Consider the following 17,299-nt stretch of genomic DNA (forward strand, 5'->3'; position numbering starts at 1 on the left):
TTTATGAAGCAATTTGAATGATTTTCCTGTTTATGAGTTCTCGTCTGCACTTGCCCTCGGTACATCAAGTAGGCAAGGGAGAGAAGGAGCAGCTCGGGAGTTACAAGTACACGGTCTGTGAAATGCCAAGACATGACATCAGGCGCGCGAGGCGCGGCAGGCTTGATTGAGTTCAAAGGCATGCAGCTCCAAGAGCTCCCCACTTTAACTTTCATCCCATCTTCATCCCCAACACCAAACAACCGCATGGCATCAGTATCCCTCTTCCTCGTCGATTTTCGAGATCGAACATTCGTTTCACGAGGCTACTGTTGCAGATGAGGAGGGGGCTCATTGACGAATGAAATGGTAAGCCGGACATCTCCTCGACCCAAATCAACAACTCCCTCCCTTCTTTTGCTTCTCGCTTCCCTCGACTAAGTCAACCTGTTTCTAGGCACAAGCCCTGAATGAAGCCAAGCAAGCACTTGCAGATATTGGCGGCGGCGTGATATCCATAGGGCAAAATGCCGCCCGTGGAGTCGGCGATCGCGTTCATGCTGTTGTTTCCTCTCGGTGGCTGCAGAAGTTGGTGATTGGGACGACCCTGTTCGCCATCGCGGGGGTCCTGCTCTACATACCAGCAGCCGTCGGCTATTTCTTTCTGTACTACAAGTACCTTCCGCGACTGGAGACAACCGTCCCGGTACATTTGCAATATGGGTACGTTCACGTCTTGTCCCCACGGACGATCATTCCTATGGGTATAGATACTGACAGGTGCAGCGTCGGCCCCAACCCCTTCGGCATCGCCTCCTTCAGGGGTATCGCCAACCGCCAGGCCTACGACATTGAAGTCTCACTTACTCTTCCGCGCTCCCCGACCAACCTTGACCGCGGCAACTTCATGCTCGCGCTGCACCTCCTCTCACCAAGCGGCACTGCCTCCGACGCCATCCCAATTACCACCCCGAAAACCATCCCCTACCTACTGCCCGCCCGGCCGCTCTCCGATTCCTCAGCCCAAGAACCACCGTCGTCATCATCATCATCGTCCTCCTGGCACTCCCTCGACGCCCTCCTCCAACCAACACGCCTAGACCTCCCCTCTTTCCTCGCTTCGCACACCATCGTGCACACCACAGCGCGGCCGGCACTGATTCCCTACGTCGACCCGCTCGCGTCGCTGGCGTCGCGCGTGCTCTTCCTAGGCTACCACCTGCTCGCCCCGCGCGGCGCGGCCGCCGTGCGCCTGACCGTCCCGATGGCCGAGGGCCTGGCCTTTGCCGTGCCGCGCCGCGACGCCGCCCGCGTGCTGCCGGACAGCCTGCTGCTGGAGGTCCAGGCCGGCCAGGCCATCCAGGTGTACGACGCCCGCGTGACGCTCGTCGCCAGGCTGCGCGGCCTGCAGGGCTTCATGTACCGCTGGCGCGTCACCGCCTTCGTGCTGTTCACGGCGGCGTTCTGGATGACTGAGATGGTGGTGATGGCTGTGGTGTTGGTTGTGGTAGGGGTCAAACTTGGGGGGCGGGGAGAGGAGGGTGATGGGGAGGAGGGCAAGGAGGGGAAGGATGGCGGGGAGGACGGGAATGGGGCCTCCGGGGACGCTGGGGACGCTGGGGACACTGGTGGGTATGGGGACACTGATGAGTATGGGGATAATGGGGACCAGAGTGGTGGTAGTGAGGATGACGAAAAGGGGGATTTGGGGACAGAGGTAGCCAAGGACCGGGAAAGGAGGATTAAGGCCGAGGGCTCGCTTTCTTCTGCTCCAGAGACGAGGACGGTAAAGAAAGAGGAAGAGGGGGCGCGGTCGATGGCGGATGTTCCCTCTTACCCCACCGGGTCGAGTACGGAAGCAGGTGATGAAGATGAGGGGAAGCGGGAGGAGGGACCTGAGTCGAAGGATACAGGGACTCGGTCTAGTAGTAGCCAAGTGACGGAAGGGGTCGCGAGAAGGAGATTTCTCTTGTCGAGGGAGGACAATTCAGTAAGTGGAGATTAACTAATGGTGTTCAGATGTTGTATCGTTGAATTAAAGACGGGTACCTAATCAGTTAAGCAGTAACTATGAACGGACATCCTTAGCATATCGCACCAATGCCAGCCAAGTAATTAAGAAGCAAAAATGCAACTCCTGAATGTTGTCAAGCAGGTCGTTGTCGAAAGCCTCCGATCAGCAGCAGGGAACTCGATGACAGCATCATGATGACTGCACATTGACATGTCAGGCACCAGGAACGGCGCTGCCAACTCATTCCAATGCCGCTGGGCACTGTGTTGGCGGCTTCGACAAAACGCCCAAAGCGGGGCTGGACATCTCATCTCAGTGCTCAACTTGAACTCAATAATCAGAAAAAGCTCCTCGAGGCTGCTGTCCGCGCATAAAAAGCCCATGCACGGTGTCCACGCGTGCAGTCAACCCCCTGGCCAGTCACGGTTCTAGCCAAAAGAAGCCGACCTCCAAGCGCAGATGTCGATACCTGAGTTAATGGAAACCTCGAGTCCCCGACTGTAGGAACAAAATGAAAGCCATCCTGAAGCCCAAACAAACTTTATTACTCTATTTACTTTTTATTTTACCCTATCTCTGTTATTCAATTTATTCTTCTCCTTACTCTATTCTATTCTTTTTGCTTGATTTCTTGCTTTCCTTTGAGATCGGCTTTTTTTGGCCAGAGGGTGCCAAGCAGTGCAACGCAACTCAGGTGCGTGCGTCAAGGTGATTCTGCTCCAATCGTCACCTCCACTTTCAGCGCCGCCCGTCATTTGGTGATTTGCAACTTTCAGCCTCGGATCTGATTAACCTCTTCTCGACAGTTTCCCCCAGTTCGACAAGAAACGAATGGCCAGCTGGGCAATTAGCTGGCTCATCTCGCCAACGCTGCGGCGATCCAAATAGACTACCAGAATTAAGTTTGTTCGAGCGGCGTCAGGGCTCCTCCCCCCCGGCCCGCCTGGCGGCGTTTGCACGGCCCAACCCCTCTAAATCCCCCTACTGCCAACGCAGAAGCCCCAAGAACCCATCCAGCCCCTGCCCCATCCCGCCAGACCCATCTTCTGCCCACCCCGTGCACCTTCCTGCCATTTTTAGGGAATTGGGAGACGGCGAGCCACATTTTGCAACAAAACCGTTGTCACGAAACCCAAGATCGCGGGTCGGCCGGTGACTGGCACAAAGGGCACGCTTCTGTTTTTGGCCGGCAACTCCTAAAGCCTCCTCTCGAAACGGGCCGCCCTGACTTTGTCCACCTTGTTCCACCCCCCACCTCCGGCACCTAGCTTTCTTAGTTTTAGACCACCGGCCACATTCCTGCTTTTTGCCCTCACCGCACCGCAGAGAGCAGCAGCAACAACTCCCTCCGCAGACCGCCTACCTACGAACTATAAAACGATCCTTCCCCGCCACCCGACAAAGCGCGGGGTAGTGTCCAGGTAGGTCCCGAGCCATCGCGCAGTTACCGACCAGCCGACAGTGGGGTCTGACCCTCTCGAGCAGCAGAACCCACCGCCGTCATGCCCTGCTTCAAGGGGATTGCGGTGAGCATCCATGCCAATGGAATGCCGCTGCCGGAACACGGCGTGCAGAAGCAATCTCGCGTCTCGCGAATCAACTCGTACATCCCCGTGCCGCAGCCGCAGCTCAGCGGCGACAACAAGCCCGAACCCGCCAAGTTCGCCATCTCCATTACCCTCCTCACCCCGGGCCTTACGATACCCTACTCGGCGTGCAAGGCAACCCCCGATAACCCGAACCCGAAGCCCCAGCTCGTCGGCCCGCTGCCCTCGAGCACTGGGGAGCGCGGCAAGTTCCATGGCGTCGTCACGCCCTACATCCCCATGACCAACGTCGAGAATGAGACCATTGCCGCCTATATTTACTTTGACGGAAGAGGAAAAGAAGAGGTCGCCACCCTATTGCGTCCCGGCGAGGAAACCTGGGTCAATAGCCGCTGGGTCCAAGTTCCGGACAGCGAGGGTGGTGGCCTCGCCGAGCGCGAGTTCCTCTTCCGCGAGGTCGGCCTGGAGCGGTGGCTCAATGGGCTTGACCTGAAGGGCCACGACGCCGCCGAGAAGTTAGAGCGCCGGAGGCAAAAGTTCGAGAAGCGCAGGAGACGGCAAAAGCAACAATCCGAAGAAGGCATGGGCATGGACATCGAGGGCTCAAGCAAGCTGCGGGGCACCCTCCGATACGGTGCCGACGAGCGCTCCCCCGTCGAAGCCGTCTTTGACGAGGATTCCATCTCGTCGTCTGACGACGACGAACCGCCCGAGGCCACGGGCCAGATAAAGGTTGCCATGTTCCGGGTCATCGCTTCCGGCGAGATCAAGAAGGGGGAGTACTCGCCCCAGTTCGACGCTCACGACGATTCCGAGGAGGATGAGGGCAAGGGGAGCTCGAACGGGATCGACGCAGATGTCGAGCATACCACTAGCTTTGCGAAACCGAAGACGCTGGACCCCAAGACGATTAGCACTCAGACGGTGACGGGCCTCGACGGGCCGGACAAGCCGTACGCGGTGTTCACTTTCTTTTACCGCGGCGAACGTAAGTGCATTAACCACAACAGTTGCCGGTTCCGCTATTTGCTCACATGACCCCCTCAGGCCAGCTTCAAAAAATGGGCGTCATGGCGCCCCCGAAGCCACAGACTACGTCCCCGACGATGAAGCGGCGGTCCGGTCAGGTCGACTTTTCGAGCCTCGGCCCCCTCAAAACCAGTGGCACCGTGGGCTTCTCGGCGTTTCGGGATAGGGACAGTCAGCCGACGAGGAGTAGGAAGTCACGCAAGAGCAACGGGGCCGCAGAGAGCACCGCCATGGATGCCGATAGCGACGATGACGATGAAGACGACGGCGCCGAGATCCTGAGCAAGATGGAGGACATTGACAATAAGGATGACAAGTCCAAGCTCAGGCCCGATGACGCACAGTTCTCCGGCGAGCTCGCTGACGGCGTGAATCGCATCCGGGTATGTCCTTGATCTGCCACACCCCCTCATGGTCCGTATGCAAAGCTAATACGCTTGATACTCTAGCTCAAGCGAGCCCACTCGGCCGACCCAGACAGCGCCTCGAGCCCTCGGAAATCCCCGAGCGCCGGCGTCTCGACGCCGCCCGAAGCGACTCCGCCCGGCGGCCTCGCGCCACTTGGTGGCGCCGCCGGAATCTTTGGCAAGAGCCTCACGGACGACAGCAACGTTGTCGGTAGTCCCCTCAAGAAGGCCCGACCTAGCCTGGGTGCTGATGCGAGTGTTGGTGGAGGCGACATCGGCGGTTCGACAGGCGGAAGCTTCCCCCCAGCGCTCGGCGATATACTCGCCAAGGCTCAGGCTGCTCAGGCAAGCCAGGATCAAGAGCGGGCTGCGCCGCCGATGAAGATGGAGGAGGAGGAACTATAACATGGGAAACCTTGGGAAGTGAGCTAATATTTGGTTGTTTACTGTTGGTCTATCGTGGCACAGACGCCACTCTGCGTCGGAACCCGACAAGGCAGGGCCTGGACATTCTGAATTCTGCTTTTGCTGGTGGGGTTTTGGGGTTGGTGGAAGGGAGCTTGGGCAGAAGCAGGAGTCAACGAGCACCCCTCATCAATCTTTTTTCTTACAAAGAAACATGTAGATTTCTGCGCTGCCTATCTACACGGGCTTGCCGTTTGTCCTATGGGCGATGGGGAAGGGAGCAGAGCAAGGGGCATCACGGGGGCATGATATGGGGGGCTTCCGAAATCGGCGGTTGCGATAGCGGCGTCTAGTGTAGTTCAGAAAAAGAACTAACCCGGAACAGGGTCATTTACTGCGTTGTTCATGCGATTGAGTCGGCGCCTAGGTATGAATAGGCACCCCGCCGGTGTCGGGGGACCGGCCCGGGGCGTTGGGTTTGCACAGCAATTGCATTTCAGACACGCGGTGCTTATGACGAAGTTTTTCCATTGGCTAAATCTGGGATATCTCAAACCCAAAAACAGAAAAACAGGGCGCGTGATCGCGACTCCAGCCCAAGGCGAGATAACTGCCTGCCAAGGGCAAGGTCGAGATACCGAACCGGCCGTCACGACTGCCACACTCGCCGCCCAAGGTGGGACGAACCGACGCCCAATTCCACAGCCCAAGGCCACCACCTGGTCACCTGTTCGATGGTTAGCCATCTGTGATACTCCAAACATCTGCCTGAGTGGTTCGAGGAGTGAGATGCAAGGGTAAAAAGTCAGACTGTTGAGCTTGATATTTGATGGATCAACATGGAAGATTCAGTTGGCCGTTCTTAATGGAAGATTGTGTCATCATTGCAAAAGGGAGGGTAAAATCTGGACAGAGGAGAGGAGATGCCTTACTGATGGTACATTGAAAAAGGAATTGTTTGGAGCTGGCGTGGCCGGCACGAACCAGTCCTCTCAATCCTTTTTGGGTAGGAGGAGAAAAAGAAGAGACGTCGGATCCTGCAAACTTCAAATTTATTTGGTGTTCGGGTGCAGCCGGGCGGATCCACCAGAGCTTTGCCCAAGGTGCCAAGCTGCTGCCTGAGGCTGAAATTAACCCCACCATAACATTTTGAGGGTCCCGCTCCCCTCATGCTCAGGTCGGGTAGCCATCGCAAACTGAGGTCCCCCTACTTCTGTACAAATTCGAGAACCACCACCGACTTCGCACACCCGAGCACCTCCACGCCGCTTTCCGTCTTACGAATCTCTTAGACCTTTCCGCGACAAATCAGTAAAGATGGGTTAGTGGCCCCCAGTTTCTCGTTGTATCCCCTTTCTTTTTTTATGCTGGCAACGCTGCGCGCAAATCACCAGGAGCGCTGAGAGGCTGCCTGTTTACCCCGCGATCCCATCATCCCCTGTTTTTGCGCGCTTCGGGTGCTGTTGGCGGATGGTAGAAGAACCACATGATTTTGCTGACATGAAGACAGCCGACTTCCAGGGAATTGCGAGTGAGTGCACAGCCCGGGCGCACAACCACACGCCCTCTTAATCGACAAGAAACTCCCGGGGGGGAGACGGCGGTTCTAACCTGGGGCGTCTCACAGAGCAGTTCGTCGATCACTACTACTCCACCTTCGACGCAAACCGCGCGCAGTTGGCCGGTCTCTACGTACGCTCGCCCGCCTACTAGTGATATGAGCCATTTGGGATTTGGGAATGGCTAGGAAGGCGAAGGCTAACGGTGTATAACCCGGAATCTAGAGGGACAACTCGATGCTCACTTTTGAGAGCGCTCAGTCGCTCGGCACTAACGCCATCGCCGAGAAGCTCACGGTAAGACCCGGAAAGCAAGCCGGCGGCCTTTGGGTGCGCCGAGTAAGAGCTGGGCACCGCTAATCTCCGTCGCGCAGAGCCTCCCCTTTCAGAAGGTTATACACAAAATCAGCACTCTGGATGCGCAGCCTACCGCTACCGGCGGCATCATTATCCTCGTGACCGGCCAGCTTCTCGTATGTCAACTTGGGAATCCAATGAGTGGGGTGGGGTCGACGGACGACTGCTAACACAGGTGGCGCTTAGGTCGATGACGGGGAACACCCCCTCTCTTACACGCAGACTTTCCACCTCACCCAGGATCCCGCCGGCGCGTGGTTCGTTTTCAACGACCTCTTCAAGTTGATTATGGGTTAAGCGGGTCAACCATCTTGCGACGACTCCTCGTGACGAGCTGAGGCTCATGATGGAACGCCTACATGATTAGATGGGCTATTGAGCCTGGGTCGGGCGAGGATGCCGGAAGACGGGAACCGCGGCGCTTCGTCCTCGCTTCTGGTGTCGTCGAAGCGACAAAGTGTTTTGGCTGGCGCGAGTAGAACGATCTACGGCAACGGAAGTCCTTGGTGGCTTTAGCTTGGGTTAATACCAGATGGAGTTCTGAACCACAGTCCGGCCTGATCAGCCGGGTCCGATATGGCCGGTGCGATGTGTTGTTGATTCGTTGACTCGTTGCCTTTGAGCGTCTGCGGTTGCGGCGTCTGCTGCCGCGTCATTGTCTCTCGTTAGTCTGCAGATCCTCCCCTCCTCCCCAATAGGTGTCTTCTCTTTTGAGACAGCAGAGTGGTCTGGCTAGCCATTGCCCAGCTTGGTATCTTCGATCGTTGATGCGTGACGCGGCCTCACTGTAATAGTTGGGCGGCATGTATCGCTGATTAAACCACTTTATTGAAACTGATATATCGATTGCAGGACCTAATCAACTACCTTTCAAGCATTACTTCATATCACCAACATACCGCTACTGTGCCCGATTATCTCGCCAGATTTTAACAAAAGAAAAAAAGGAAAGGAAAGGAAAACAGAACCACGACCCGTGACAAAACAAAAACCCTTTTCCAACACCAGCTCTAGGACATCAACGCCCTGTTGAGGAACGCGCCCATCTTGGTGACGGCCGGCTTCTGCATCAAGCTGAAGTGGTTCGCCCCCGGCACGATCTCGACCTCGATCTTGTCCCTTCCCACAAGGAAATCCCACCCATTCGTCTTCAAATCCTCCCCGCTACGCTTCCTCATCAACCACGTCATGTTCCGCGGATCCTCCGGCCGGATCTCAATCTCCCCCCGCTCATCCACCCCATCCGCCGCCCACACCATCCACGTCCGCAAACTCCCCCCCGCCCACGGCCTCAACACAAAAGTATCCAACATATTCGAAAACCCCATAAAATGCTCCAGCAACCACGCCGGCGGCCGCCTCCCGGGCGCCGACCCGAACACATTCTTCTTATCCAGATCCGCATACAGCCTCTCGGGCAGCTTCTTGCGGCCCATCGGCTCCGGACAGTCCAGCAGCACCAACCCCTCCACGACCTCGCCATACTCCTCCACCAACCGCTGCGCGGCCCGGTAGGCGCAGATCCCGCCGGCGGACCACCCGCCTAGCATGTAGGGCCCGCACGGCTGCCGCCGCCGCAGCTCGGTCAGGTAGGCGTCGACGAGCTGCTCGAAGGCGCACCGGTCGAGACCGGTCGTGTTCTTGACGAAGGGGCTGTTGAGGCCGTAGATGGTGGTACTGGGGGGCAGGTCGGGGAGCTGCAGGTAGGCGGTCGCGAGGCCGGAGCCGTCGGGGAAGAGCCAGAGCGTGCGCTGCGCGGTTGTCGTGGGGCTGCCTTGTAGGAGGACGGAGGTTGCGGGGGGGCATTGGAATGCCGGGGGTGGGGGTGAGAGGGGAGTGGTGGGGGTGACGTCGGCGTCGTCGCGCGAGAAGTAGCAGCCGCTGTCGGTGCTGAGGGCGGGGGAGAGCGGGCGCGAGGAGAGCGGCGTGTCGGTGCCGTCGTGCTGGTAGTGCAGGGCCGCGTCGTCGTCGCCGCGCATGCCGGGGGAGGAGAGCGCCGAGGAGGAGGCGGAGGAGGAGGCGGTGCTGCTGTTGCTGTTGCCGTTGCCGCTGACACCGGTTACGATCTGGATGAGCTCCTGCACCTTGATCCCCGCGATGAACAGGGTCGAGTCCACCTTGACGCCGAGCTCTTCGAGGAGCCGGTCGGCGATGGTCAGGGCCAGGAGCGAGTCGACTCCCAGGTCGGCCAGGTCGATGTCGTCGACTACTTCGGACACGGGCGCGCCGACTTCCTCCGCGACGATGGTGCGGAGCTTGTCCGTCATCGCGCTGTGTAATCCCGTCGCGGCGGCTGCAGGCAACGGCCGGGCGGACGGAGCGGGCTGGGCCGGCTCTACGAACGCCTGGGCTGGTGCTGCTTGCACGGCCGGGGCCGGGGCCGGGGCCGGGGCGGGCGACTCGGTGGCCTCGTTCCCTGCGACGATCTTCACGAGAGCGCCGACGGTGATGTTGGAGATCAACAAGCCGGAGTCGACCTTGATGCCTAGCTCTTCGAGGATCCGGTCCGACATGGTCAAGGCCAGGAGGGAGTCGACTCCCAGGTCGGCCAGCTCGGCATCGTCGACCACTTCCGAGATGGGAGCGCCCACTTCTCCGGCAATGATCTCCCGGACCTTGTTCGCCTTCATGCCGGCAGGCGGCGCGCGCGCCGGGGCCGGGGCTGGGGCCGGAGCCGAAGCCTTCACGGCCGGCACGGGGGCCTGCTTGGTGGCCGGCGGCGGAGCAACGAACGGTCCCTTCACGGTGACAGGGGCCGCGCGCTGAGTCGGGGCCGAAGCGGCCGCGGCGGGACGGGGCAGGACCTTGTCGAGAACCTTCCTCGGGATGGCGGAGAAGACGACGCCCTCGTACACAGCGATGATGGAATCGGACACCGGGTTGAAGACGTAAACGTCGCCGATGTAGGAGCGGCCGCCGTTGTCCTGCATCTTGACGTAGGTCCGGTACGTGATGTCCGGGGACAGGGTCTCGGCGACCCTCATGTTCTCCCACCCGTGGTTGATGTACACGGTGGCCTTGGAGTCGAGGGTCTCGTTGGCGTTCATGGTGAAGCCGGTGATGTGGCCGAGACTGTCGAGCCAGTACGGCGGGAACTTGAACTGCGCCGCCGTTTCCTTGGACGTGTTGAACTTGACCTTGGCCGTGGACTCGAAGTCGGCCGAGCGCATGATGAGCTCTCGGCAGCCCCTGAACGAGGGGTCGTAGTCGACGAGCGCGCCGAACAGCTTGTAGAACAGGCCGGTCTTGATCTGGCACACGCCCGAGTCGTCGTCGTCGACCGCCTGCCGCAGGTGCGCCATCCTGGCCTTGACCAGGTACGCCATCCGCTTCCACTCCGTCTTCCAGGCCTTCGTCTGCGAGTAGGTGCCGACGCACTTGGCGTGGTTGGCCGTGGGCTTCCCGGTGGAGTCGATGCTCGAGATGGAGAAGGTGGCCTCCCTCGTCGACCACTGGACGTGGGCCTTGAGCTCGACCAGCTGCACGGCCTCGTTGTTGAGGATCAGGGATTTGTCAACGACCAAGTCCCGGACCTCGACGCCCATGCCGGCCTTGTCAAAGCCGACGGGTGACTTCTCGAGCAAGCGGGTGAACATGGTGAGCGCCATGTCGGCGTAGACGGCCGAAGAGCACAGGGGCTGGTCGTTGACCTTGTGGCCCCTGAGGACGGCCGCGAGATAGGGGTCCTGCGCGTCGGATCTCGCGACGATCCAGGACTCCTCGGCGGCGTAGCTCTCTTCCACCAAGTCCTGGACAGTGGCCGTGAAGGGCTCTTTCTTCGGAGCCGGCGCCTGGACCACGGGTGTCAGATCGTGGTTGCACTGGCCCTTGGTCAGCAGCCAGTCGCCGGTGTACTGAATCCAATGGCTCTTGAGATCCCATTTATACGAAGGGAGCCTCAGAACACTCAGGTTCTTCTTGAAGCCGGCGTGGTAGTCGTCCCAGTTGATGGCCAGACCCGACTCGTACAGCGAAGCCAAGGTGGGGACGGTCACGGCCCAGTCGTCTTCGCCGCGCCGCAGGGTAGGGAAGGCCCTGATCGAAGTGGACCCGAGCGTCGACTTGATGCTGCGGGAGCATGTCGGGTGAGGCCCGATCTCGACCCAGACCATCTTGTCCGAGATGATGCCCGCCGACTTGGCCGACAGGACAGACGCCTGGAAGTTGACCGTCTCCCGGCAGTGGCGGCTCAGGTAGACGGACGGCGTCCCGAAATCCGAGGCCTCCGTGATAACCGAGCCCAGGAGCGGCGAGAGCAGCGGAATGGTGGGCTTCTTGAACGTAATGCTGGCGCAGCTCTCGCTGAAGGCCTCGAGGATCGGCTCCACCTGAGCGGAATGGAAGGCGAACTGGACCTTGAGCTGCGTCGCCTTGATGGACAGGCCGGTGAGCGAAGCCGCGAAGGACTCGACCTCGGCATTGGGTCCTCCGACCACGGTCTCCTCGGGGCTGTTTGCGCAGCAGATCTCGAGATCCGGGCGCGACGCCATGAGGGGGGTCACCTTGGATGCCGCAGCCTTGATGGCCAGCATCGCGTGGGTTCCCACCTGGCAGTGCTTCTCCAGGAGCGCGGCGCGGGTGCCGACGAGGTGGATGGTGTCGGCATCGGACAGGACGCCGGCGACGTTCATGGCGGCATATTCGCCGAGGCTGTGGCCGACGACGAGCTTGGGAGCGATGCCGAAAGACGTCCAGAGCTTCCCCAGCGCCATCTGCAGGCAGGTCATGGCCAGTTGCACCGTGGCCGGGGGCAGCGTCTCTAGGGGTGCGGCGCAGCTGCCGTCGATGATGGGGAGGATCGGCTCGAAACCCTGCAGGCGCACCACCTCGTCCAGGTCCGTGACGAAGGACCGGAACCGGGGAATCTCGAGCAGCGCCTTGCCCATCCCGATGTACTGCGCACCCTGGCCGGTGAAGCAGAAGGCGACGGGGACCCCACCGTTCTGCGAGAAGTGGTCTTTGGTCTCGGCCAGCTGAAGCCCCTGGCTGATGTCCCGGATCGTCTTTCCGGACACAGCCGCGCGGAAGTTGTGGTGGATGCGGCGGGCCGTGGTGGTGTACGACAGCGAGGCGAGCGAGGTGTCCGGGTTAGCGTCGAGATGGTCCACCAAAGCGCGGATGTTGCGCTTCAGGGCCGCCTGCGACTTGGCCGACACGGAAACGACGTGTAGCGGTCGGGGGTCCTGTGCTGCTGCGTCCAGTTGCGGCCGTTGCGGAGCGTCTTCAAGGAGGACCGACGAGTTGCCACCCGCGGCTCCGAAGTTGTTCACGAACGCCCGCCTTCCGTATGCCGTGTTGTCCGGCCTCGGCCACGCCGTCGTCTCCATGGCAATGTGGACGTTCCTCTGATTCAGATCGGTAGGGAATTTCTTGTTGATCTTGGTCTTGATGCCGACGTGGCGGGGGATCTGGTTCTTCTCCATCATCAGCAGGACCTTGATCAGAGACGCGGTGCCGGATGCCGATTCGGCGTGGCCAATATTGGCCTTGGCCGAGCCGAGATGCAAAGACTGCTCACGGCGGGATCCTTCAGGGGCGAAGACGCTGAGGACCGAGTCCATCTCGCAGGCATCTCCGTGTTGCGTGCCGGTCCCGTGCATCTCGACATAGCTCACATCGGAGCTGTCGACGTCGGCCGAGTCGAGGATGCGGCTGAAGATGGCACGCTGGGCACCGGAGTGTGGCCGGGTGATGGAGACTGACTCGGCCGAGTGGTTGGTGAGAGCACCGAGGATGACGCCCTGGATCGGATCGCCATCGAGGATTGCATCGTCGAGCCTCTTGAGCACCACTGATGCCACAGTCTCGGCTCTGCAGTAGCCATCGGCGCCATCGTCAAAGGTCTTGCAGTTGCCCGTCCGGGACAGGAAATGGGCGCGGTCCAAACCGGCCCAGATGTCGGGGTTCGTCATGACGTTCGTTCCTCCGGCAATCGCGACATCGCAGTCACCCGTCCAGATGGAGTTGCAGGCGACGTGGAGCGCGGCAAGACCAGAAGAGCAGGCGGTATCGACATCGAGCGAAGGGCCGGTGAAACGGAAGTGGTAGTTGATGCGGGCAGGGATAAAGGCGCGGACACCTCCAGGGATGAGGTAAGTATCGACGTTTTGAGCCGCGTTAACCTCTCTGTAGTCGTCAGACGCAGACCCGTAGAAGACTCCGACTCGGTTCCGCTGCGTAGAAGGCGTCGAGTCCGGGACAAGGCCGGCCATCTCCATAGCCTCGTACGCCGTCATCAAGGCGAGGCGCTGGGCCGGGTCCGTCTGCTCTGCCTCTCTCGGGGACATGCCGAAGAAGCGGGCGTCGAACAGGTCCGGGTTCTTGACGAAACACCCCTTCGAGATGGCGCTCGTGTTCCTTTTCTTTCCGGTAGGGTCGCAGTACACGGAAGGGTCGAAGCGGCTCTTGGGGATATCCTTGACAACGTCGAGGCCGGCCATGAACAAGTCCCAAAACTCCTCGTTGCTGTCCGCATCCGGGTATCTTCCAGAGTAGCCGATGATGGCGATCTTAGTCCTGTCTCTGTTGCCTCCCGGAGCATCAGCCCCGGAACGACCGCTCCCCGTGTTCTGGGGCCGCCGGGCCGTGTCGACGATGGTCGCCGCGTCTCCGTCCGGAGACGGTCGAAGGGCGGAGGCGAGGCCCTGGACGCTCCCCGTGGCGAAGGGCAAGATTACTGCGCCTCCTGATGGCTCCTGTGACCCCTTGAACAAATCCGCTACCCGCTGTGTGACGAGATCCCACCGCATTTGCCGTGACAGGACCTCGGTGAGGATGGTCTCCAAAGCTTGGTCCGCGGGCCCGGGCAGTATCGTCGAGTCTCCTTCCTCCGAGTTGGACACGATCTCCAGTTTGCCGACCCTCGAAAGCAGCTTTGGGCTCGCATTTTCCAGCAGGCCCACGACGGCGGACTGGTCGTAGAGCACGGCCGAGTGGAACAAGCCGGTCATCACAATCTTGGCCGACTTTAGGTTCTGGTTCTCCGAGAAGAAGCCAAACAGCTGTGCGGGAGGGCCTGATACGGTGACGTTTCCGTTGCCGACGGCGCTGATGTAGATGCGAGCCGCAGGGGGCAGTGACCTGGACTGGCAGAAATCCTCGACGAGGCTGGAAGCGGTCTCCAGGTCGATGGCAGCCACCGCATAGGAAACGGAAGCGGTGCTCTCAAGACCGGAGGCGATCGAGGCGGTCTTGTTTTGGACGACGAGGCCGAGCCGGAAGGCAAGGATGACGATCTCGGGCCCAAGCTCGACAAGGTCGAGGATGTTCTCAGCGCAGCCTACGCCAAAGGCCGAAAGAAGGCCGATGCAGCTTCCTACCAAGCATGTCGATTCCGGCTTCGGGTATTCCTTTCCTGTCTCGTTGAAGTATCTGAGCGGTCTTGTTAGCAATCTTTGTCGCCGGGTACTAACTACTAAGCTTAGGGCAGAAAGCTACATGGTCACTTACGAGACAAAGGACGCTATTTGGTGCAAACACGCCAGGGCGCTGTCCAGGGCGCAGTTGGGCGTTGTGGAGGAGGCATGGGCGTTGAGGAGCTCTACCAGGGTGGATGAGGCTGGGAACTGTGCCCTTTGGCTGTAGGTGAGCCGTGCGATCTCGGCTCGGAGGGCGTGGTGCGACTGGGAGAGCAGGTTTGCCAGCGTGTAGTCTTCACGCTTGGCCACGAACCGCCGCAACTCGGAGGCATAAGGGACGGCCTGGTCGCCGAAGACCATGAATTGAGATAGCCCCGTCATGTTGGACATGTTGGATGTTGATGTTGCCGCTGCTGTTGGGAGAGGAACGCAGGGGTGGGAAGGTGGTGGTGACACGGCCAGGGGCTTGGGTCGGAAGGGCGAGAGCGCTTTGGCCAGTAGATGTGCCAGAGGGAGCAACAGAAGGAATACCCGTGTGATCAAGTATTCCACAAGATCCATAGCACTTCGGGACGCTGCTGCATGCTCAAGTGTGAAGTTCAAGATGGGCAGCATGGCAAGTTTTATTACTCGAGCGAGAGACCGAGTCGAGTCTGAGCTAAACAAGAATGATAATACTAAGCGCCCACATCGGCCCGGCTCGGGCCATGGATTCAGTTCAGCCAGCCTCGACCAGCCCGATCACTGCCCTGGCTTACTTGGAGTGGTTCGCATAGATCTCGGACGTGGGAGAAGCTTGTTGGTCGGCATCACGCCTTCAGCTGAATGGAACCCCTTACGGGATAAGCCCCAAAAACAGATTCCTAAATCGGATTTCTCTTGATTGGTTATAGTGTTCATCCTTCCCATATCTGAGTCAACCTCGTCTGGATCTGGAGACGGGCGAGCCCTTGCTTGCATCTCGCCTCTCAGCCGTGTCGATCTGCGACTCTATGAACCGGCGCCCTGGTCTCACTCGGGTACGATCAAAGACCCCACATCGATGAATATCAGCCCAACTATGTATCTTGGGCGTGGCTACCTGACCGCGCCCGGGATATGGAAATGTCTGCGGCAAGGGCGCTGGCAGTGGGGTCAGCGAGGGATAATCAAACCGGGTTGGGGGGTCAGGTTCGAGACCATGACGAGCTAAGGACAGATTCAGATAGACTCCTGAGTCCCGTGTGATGGCTGCATGATACCGAGGTATGCAACGAGCGCGAGGGAGAGAGGTCCATCGGATAAGCCCGTCTCATGGTAAGGATCTATCTGCTATCATCTGCCCATGGTATCCCTCTCGCCCCATCAACCGAGTCACTTCCAGGCTGAGGAATCTAAATTTACCGAGAACGTGCGCCTGGGTCAGGGGGTAAGGGCCAAAGGCCCACGTTGACTTGGTCAACAGGCGCCAGAAAAGCTTTTCTGTCATCATTGCTTGCACGTGTCGGCAGAAATAGCCGTGCTGGGCCCGAGTCCACTGTCGGATGCCTACCCGAAGTACAAAGTACACTGGACACACACGATGATCCGCCAACCGGAGAGGGCCGAGATGCTCCAACGACGCTTACCCCCAAAGGAAGGATGCTCCCCCCCAAAGGAGTGGCTGGGCTCTTGGCTAGACCTCTCATGGCCCATTCCTAGAGCCAGCACATGAATCAAATCTCACGTATGCCGACTTCTGAGTCAACGACGCAGGCCGGAGGGGATGAGACTCGGATCCTCAGAGCCGCAGTGGTAGGCTGAGGTCGTGTTAGCCTTACAGATCACCCTGGGCACGCATTAGCGTCCAGGCCGCAGGCGGTTGCCGAGCCGGACGGGATGGTGGTTGGCTGAAACCGGGTACAGGGGCGGTGAGGAGTTCGGCGCGGGACGATCAAACCCGATCCCGCCGCCTGATGTTCATCAGGGCTCTTGATATTTAATTATTGGTACTTGACGGGGGTACTGCTCCCTTGTCCGTTCACGCCCGACCATGGGCCGATGGGGAAGCCGGAGCCCCGAGATAGTATTGGAGTCTGGAGTCTGGAGTCTGGAGTCTGCCCATGTCTGGCTGGGGGCTTCTTCTTTGAAAAAAGAAACAACGCCAAGTGTCTGTATGATCTCCGAGTGTCGTCAACTTCAAAGCATCGTGGACGTCTTTCCTGCCTCATCTCATCTCAGTGAAAATACAGGGGTCAACCCATCTAGGGTATATGTTCACCTTGTTTATCCCCGTGTATTTTCATGTATTCTGTACATAGCTCCGGCGGCCATGAAGCATGCCTTCCGTACTAACTACTTCCGGATCCTTGTGCTCTTGTGTCGCCGTCGATCTCGTGTCGCTGTCGATCTCGTGTCACTTCCAATCGCGTGTCAGTCTCACCGCAGATCTCGTCACTCCTGAGATCCGCTCTCCCATCTCCACCCAATCGTCAACTCCCGCAGCTGGCGCAGACAAGCAATGCTCGGCGACATGGGCGTTTTTCCAGCTGAATCCACCTTGGGTTGCCTAACCTGACTTGGAAGGTTCATAACATGTCTGGATCAGTTCGGACGGGATAGGATGCTCCCACGTAGTTCGTGATGGTTAACGACGGCGGCACCACGGCCACCGCCTTCTCCGCGG

General features: G+C 59.4%; 5 protein-coding genes across 5 annotated transcripts; 3 read left to right on the top strand and 2 right to left on the bottom strand.

Moving 5' to 3' along the window:
- Positions 1 to 526: 526 nt before the first annotated feature.
- B0H64DRAFT_347537 (putative adipose-regulatory protein-domain-containing protein) lies at positions 527 to 2,355 on the top strand. Its single transcript, XM_062801366.1, has 2 exons — positions 527 to 702; positions 766 to 2,355. Exon 2 carries the CDS (start codon positions 887 to 889, stop codon positions 1,982 to 1,984), a length of 1,098 nt encoding a protein of 365 aa, XP_062656089.1. The 5' UTR covers positions 527 to 702; positions 766 to 886; the 3' UTR covers positions 1,985 to 2,355.
- A 934-nt stretch (positions 2,356 to 3,289) lies between these two features.
- B0H64DRAFT_231837 (uncharacterized protein) lies at positions 3,290 to 5,584 on the top strand. Its single transcript, XM_062799730.1, has 4 exons — positions 3,290 to 3,414; positions 3,482 to 4,528; positions 4,588 to 4,952; positions 5,019 to 5,584. Exons 2-4 carry the CDS (start codon positions 3,496 to 3,498, stop codon positions 5,379 to 5,381), a joined length of 1,761 nt encoding a protein of 586 aa, XP_062656090.1. The 5' UTR covers positions 3,290 to 3,414; positions 3,482 to 3,495; the 3' UTR covers positions 5,382 to 5,584.
- Positions 5,585 to 6,420: 836 nt separating this feature from the next.
- Positions 6,421 to 8,076, top strand: B0H64DRAFT_407104 (uncharacterized protein). The gene is made up of 6 exons (XM_062804549.1): positions 6,421 to 6,702; positions 6,892 to 6,912; positions 7,009 to 7,073; positions 7,166 to 7,237; positions 7,315 to 7,413; positions 7,484 to 8,076. Exons 1-6 carry the CDS (start codon positions 6,699 to 6,701, stop codon positions 7,592 to 7,594), a joined length of 372 nt encoding a protein of 123 aa, XP_062656091.1. The 5' UTR covers positions 6,421 to 6,698; the 3' UTR covers positions 7,595 to 8,076.
- Positions 8,077 to 8,091: 15 nt separating this feature from the next.
- B0H64DRAFT_467834 (polyketide synthetase PksP) lies at positions 8,092 to 14,451 on the bottom strand (the record flags this gene model as incomplete). The annotated part of the gene is made up of 2 exons (XM_062807727.1): positions 8,092 to 9,621; positions 9,994 to 14,451. Coding segments are annotated over 2 exons (5,772 nt in total), but the record flags the coding sequence as incomplete, so codon positions are not given.
- Positions 14,452 to 14,494: 43 nt separating this feature from the next.
- On the bottom strand, positions 14,495 to 15,395 carry B0H64DRAFT_231946 (uncharacterized protein). Its single transcript, XM_062799731.1, has one exon. The coding sequence runs from the start codon at positions 15,268 to 15,270 to the stop codon at positions 14,743 to 14,745; it is 528 nt and encodes a 175-aa protein (XP_062656093.1). The 5' UTR covers positions 15,271 to 15,395; the 3' UTR covers positions 14,495 to 14,742.
- Positions 15,396 to 17,299: the final 1,904 nt, after the last annotated feature.

The sequence above is a fragment of the Chaetomium fimeti genome (assembly GCF_033439085.1).
Source record: "Chaetomium fimeti strain CBS 168.71 chromosome Unknown B0H64scaffold_7, whole genome shotgun sequence".
Lineage (NCBI taxonomy): Eukaryota > Fungi > Ascomycota > Sordariomycetes > Sordariales > Chaetomiaceae > Chaetomium > Chaetomium fimeti.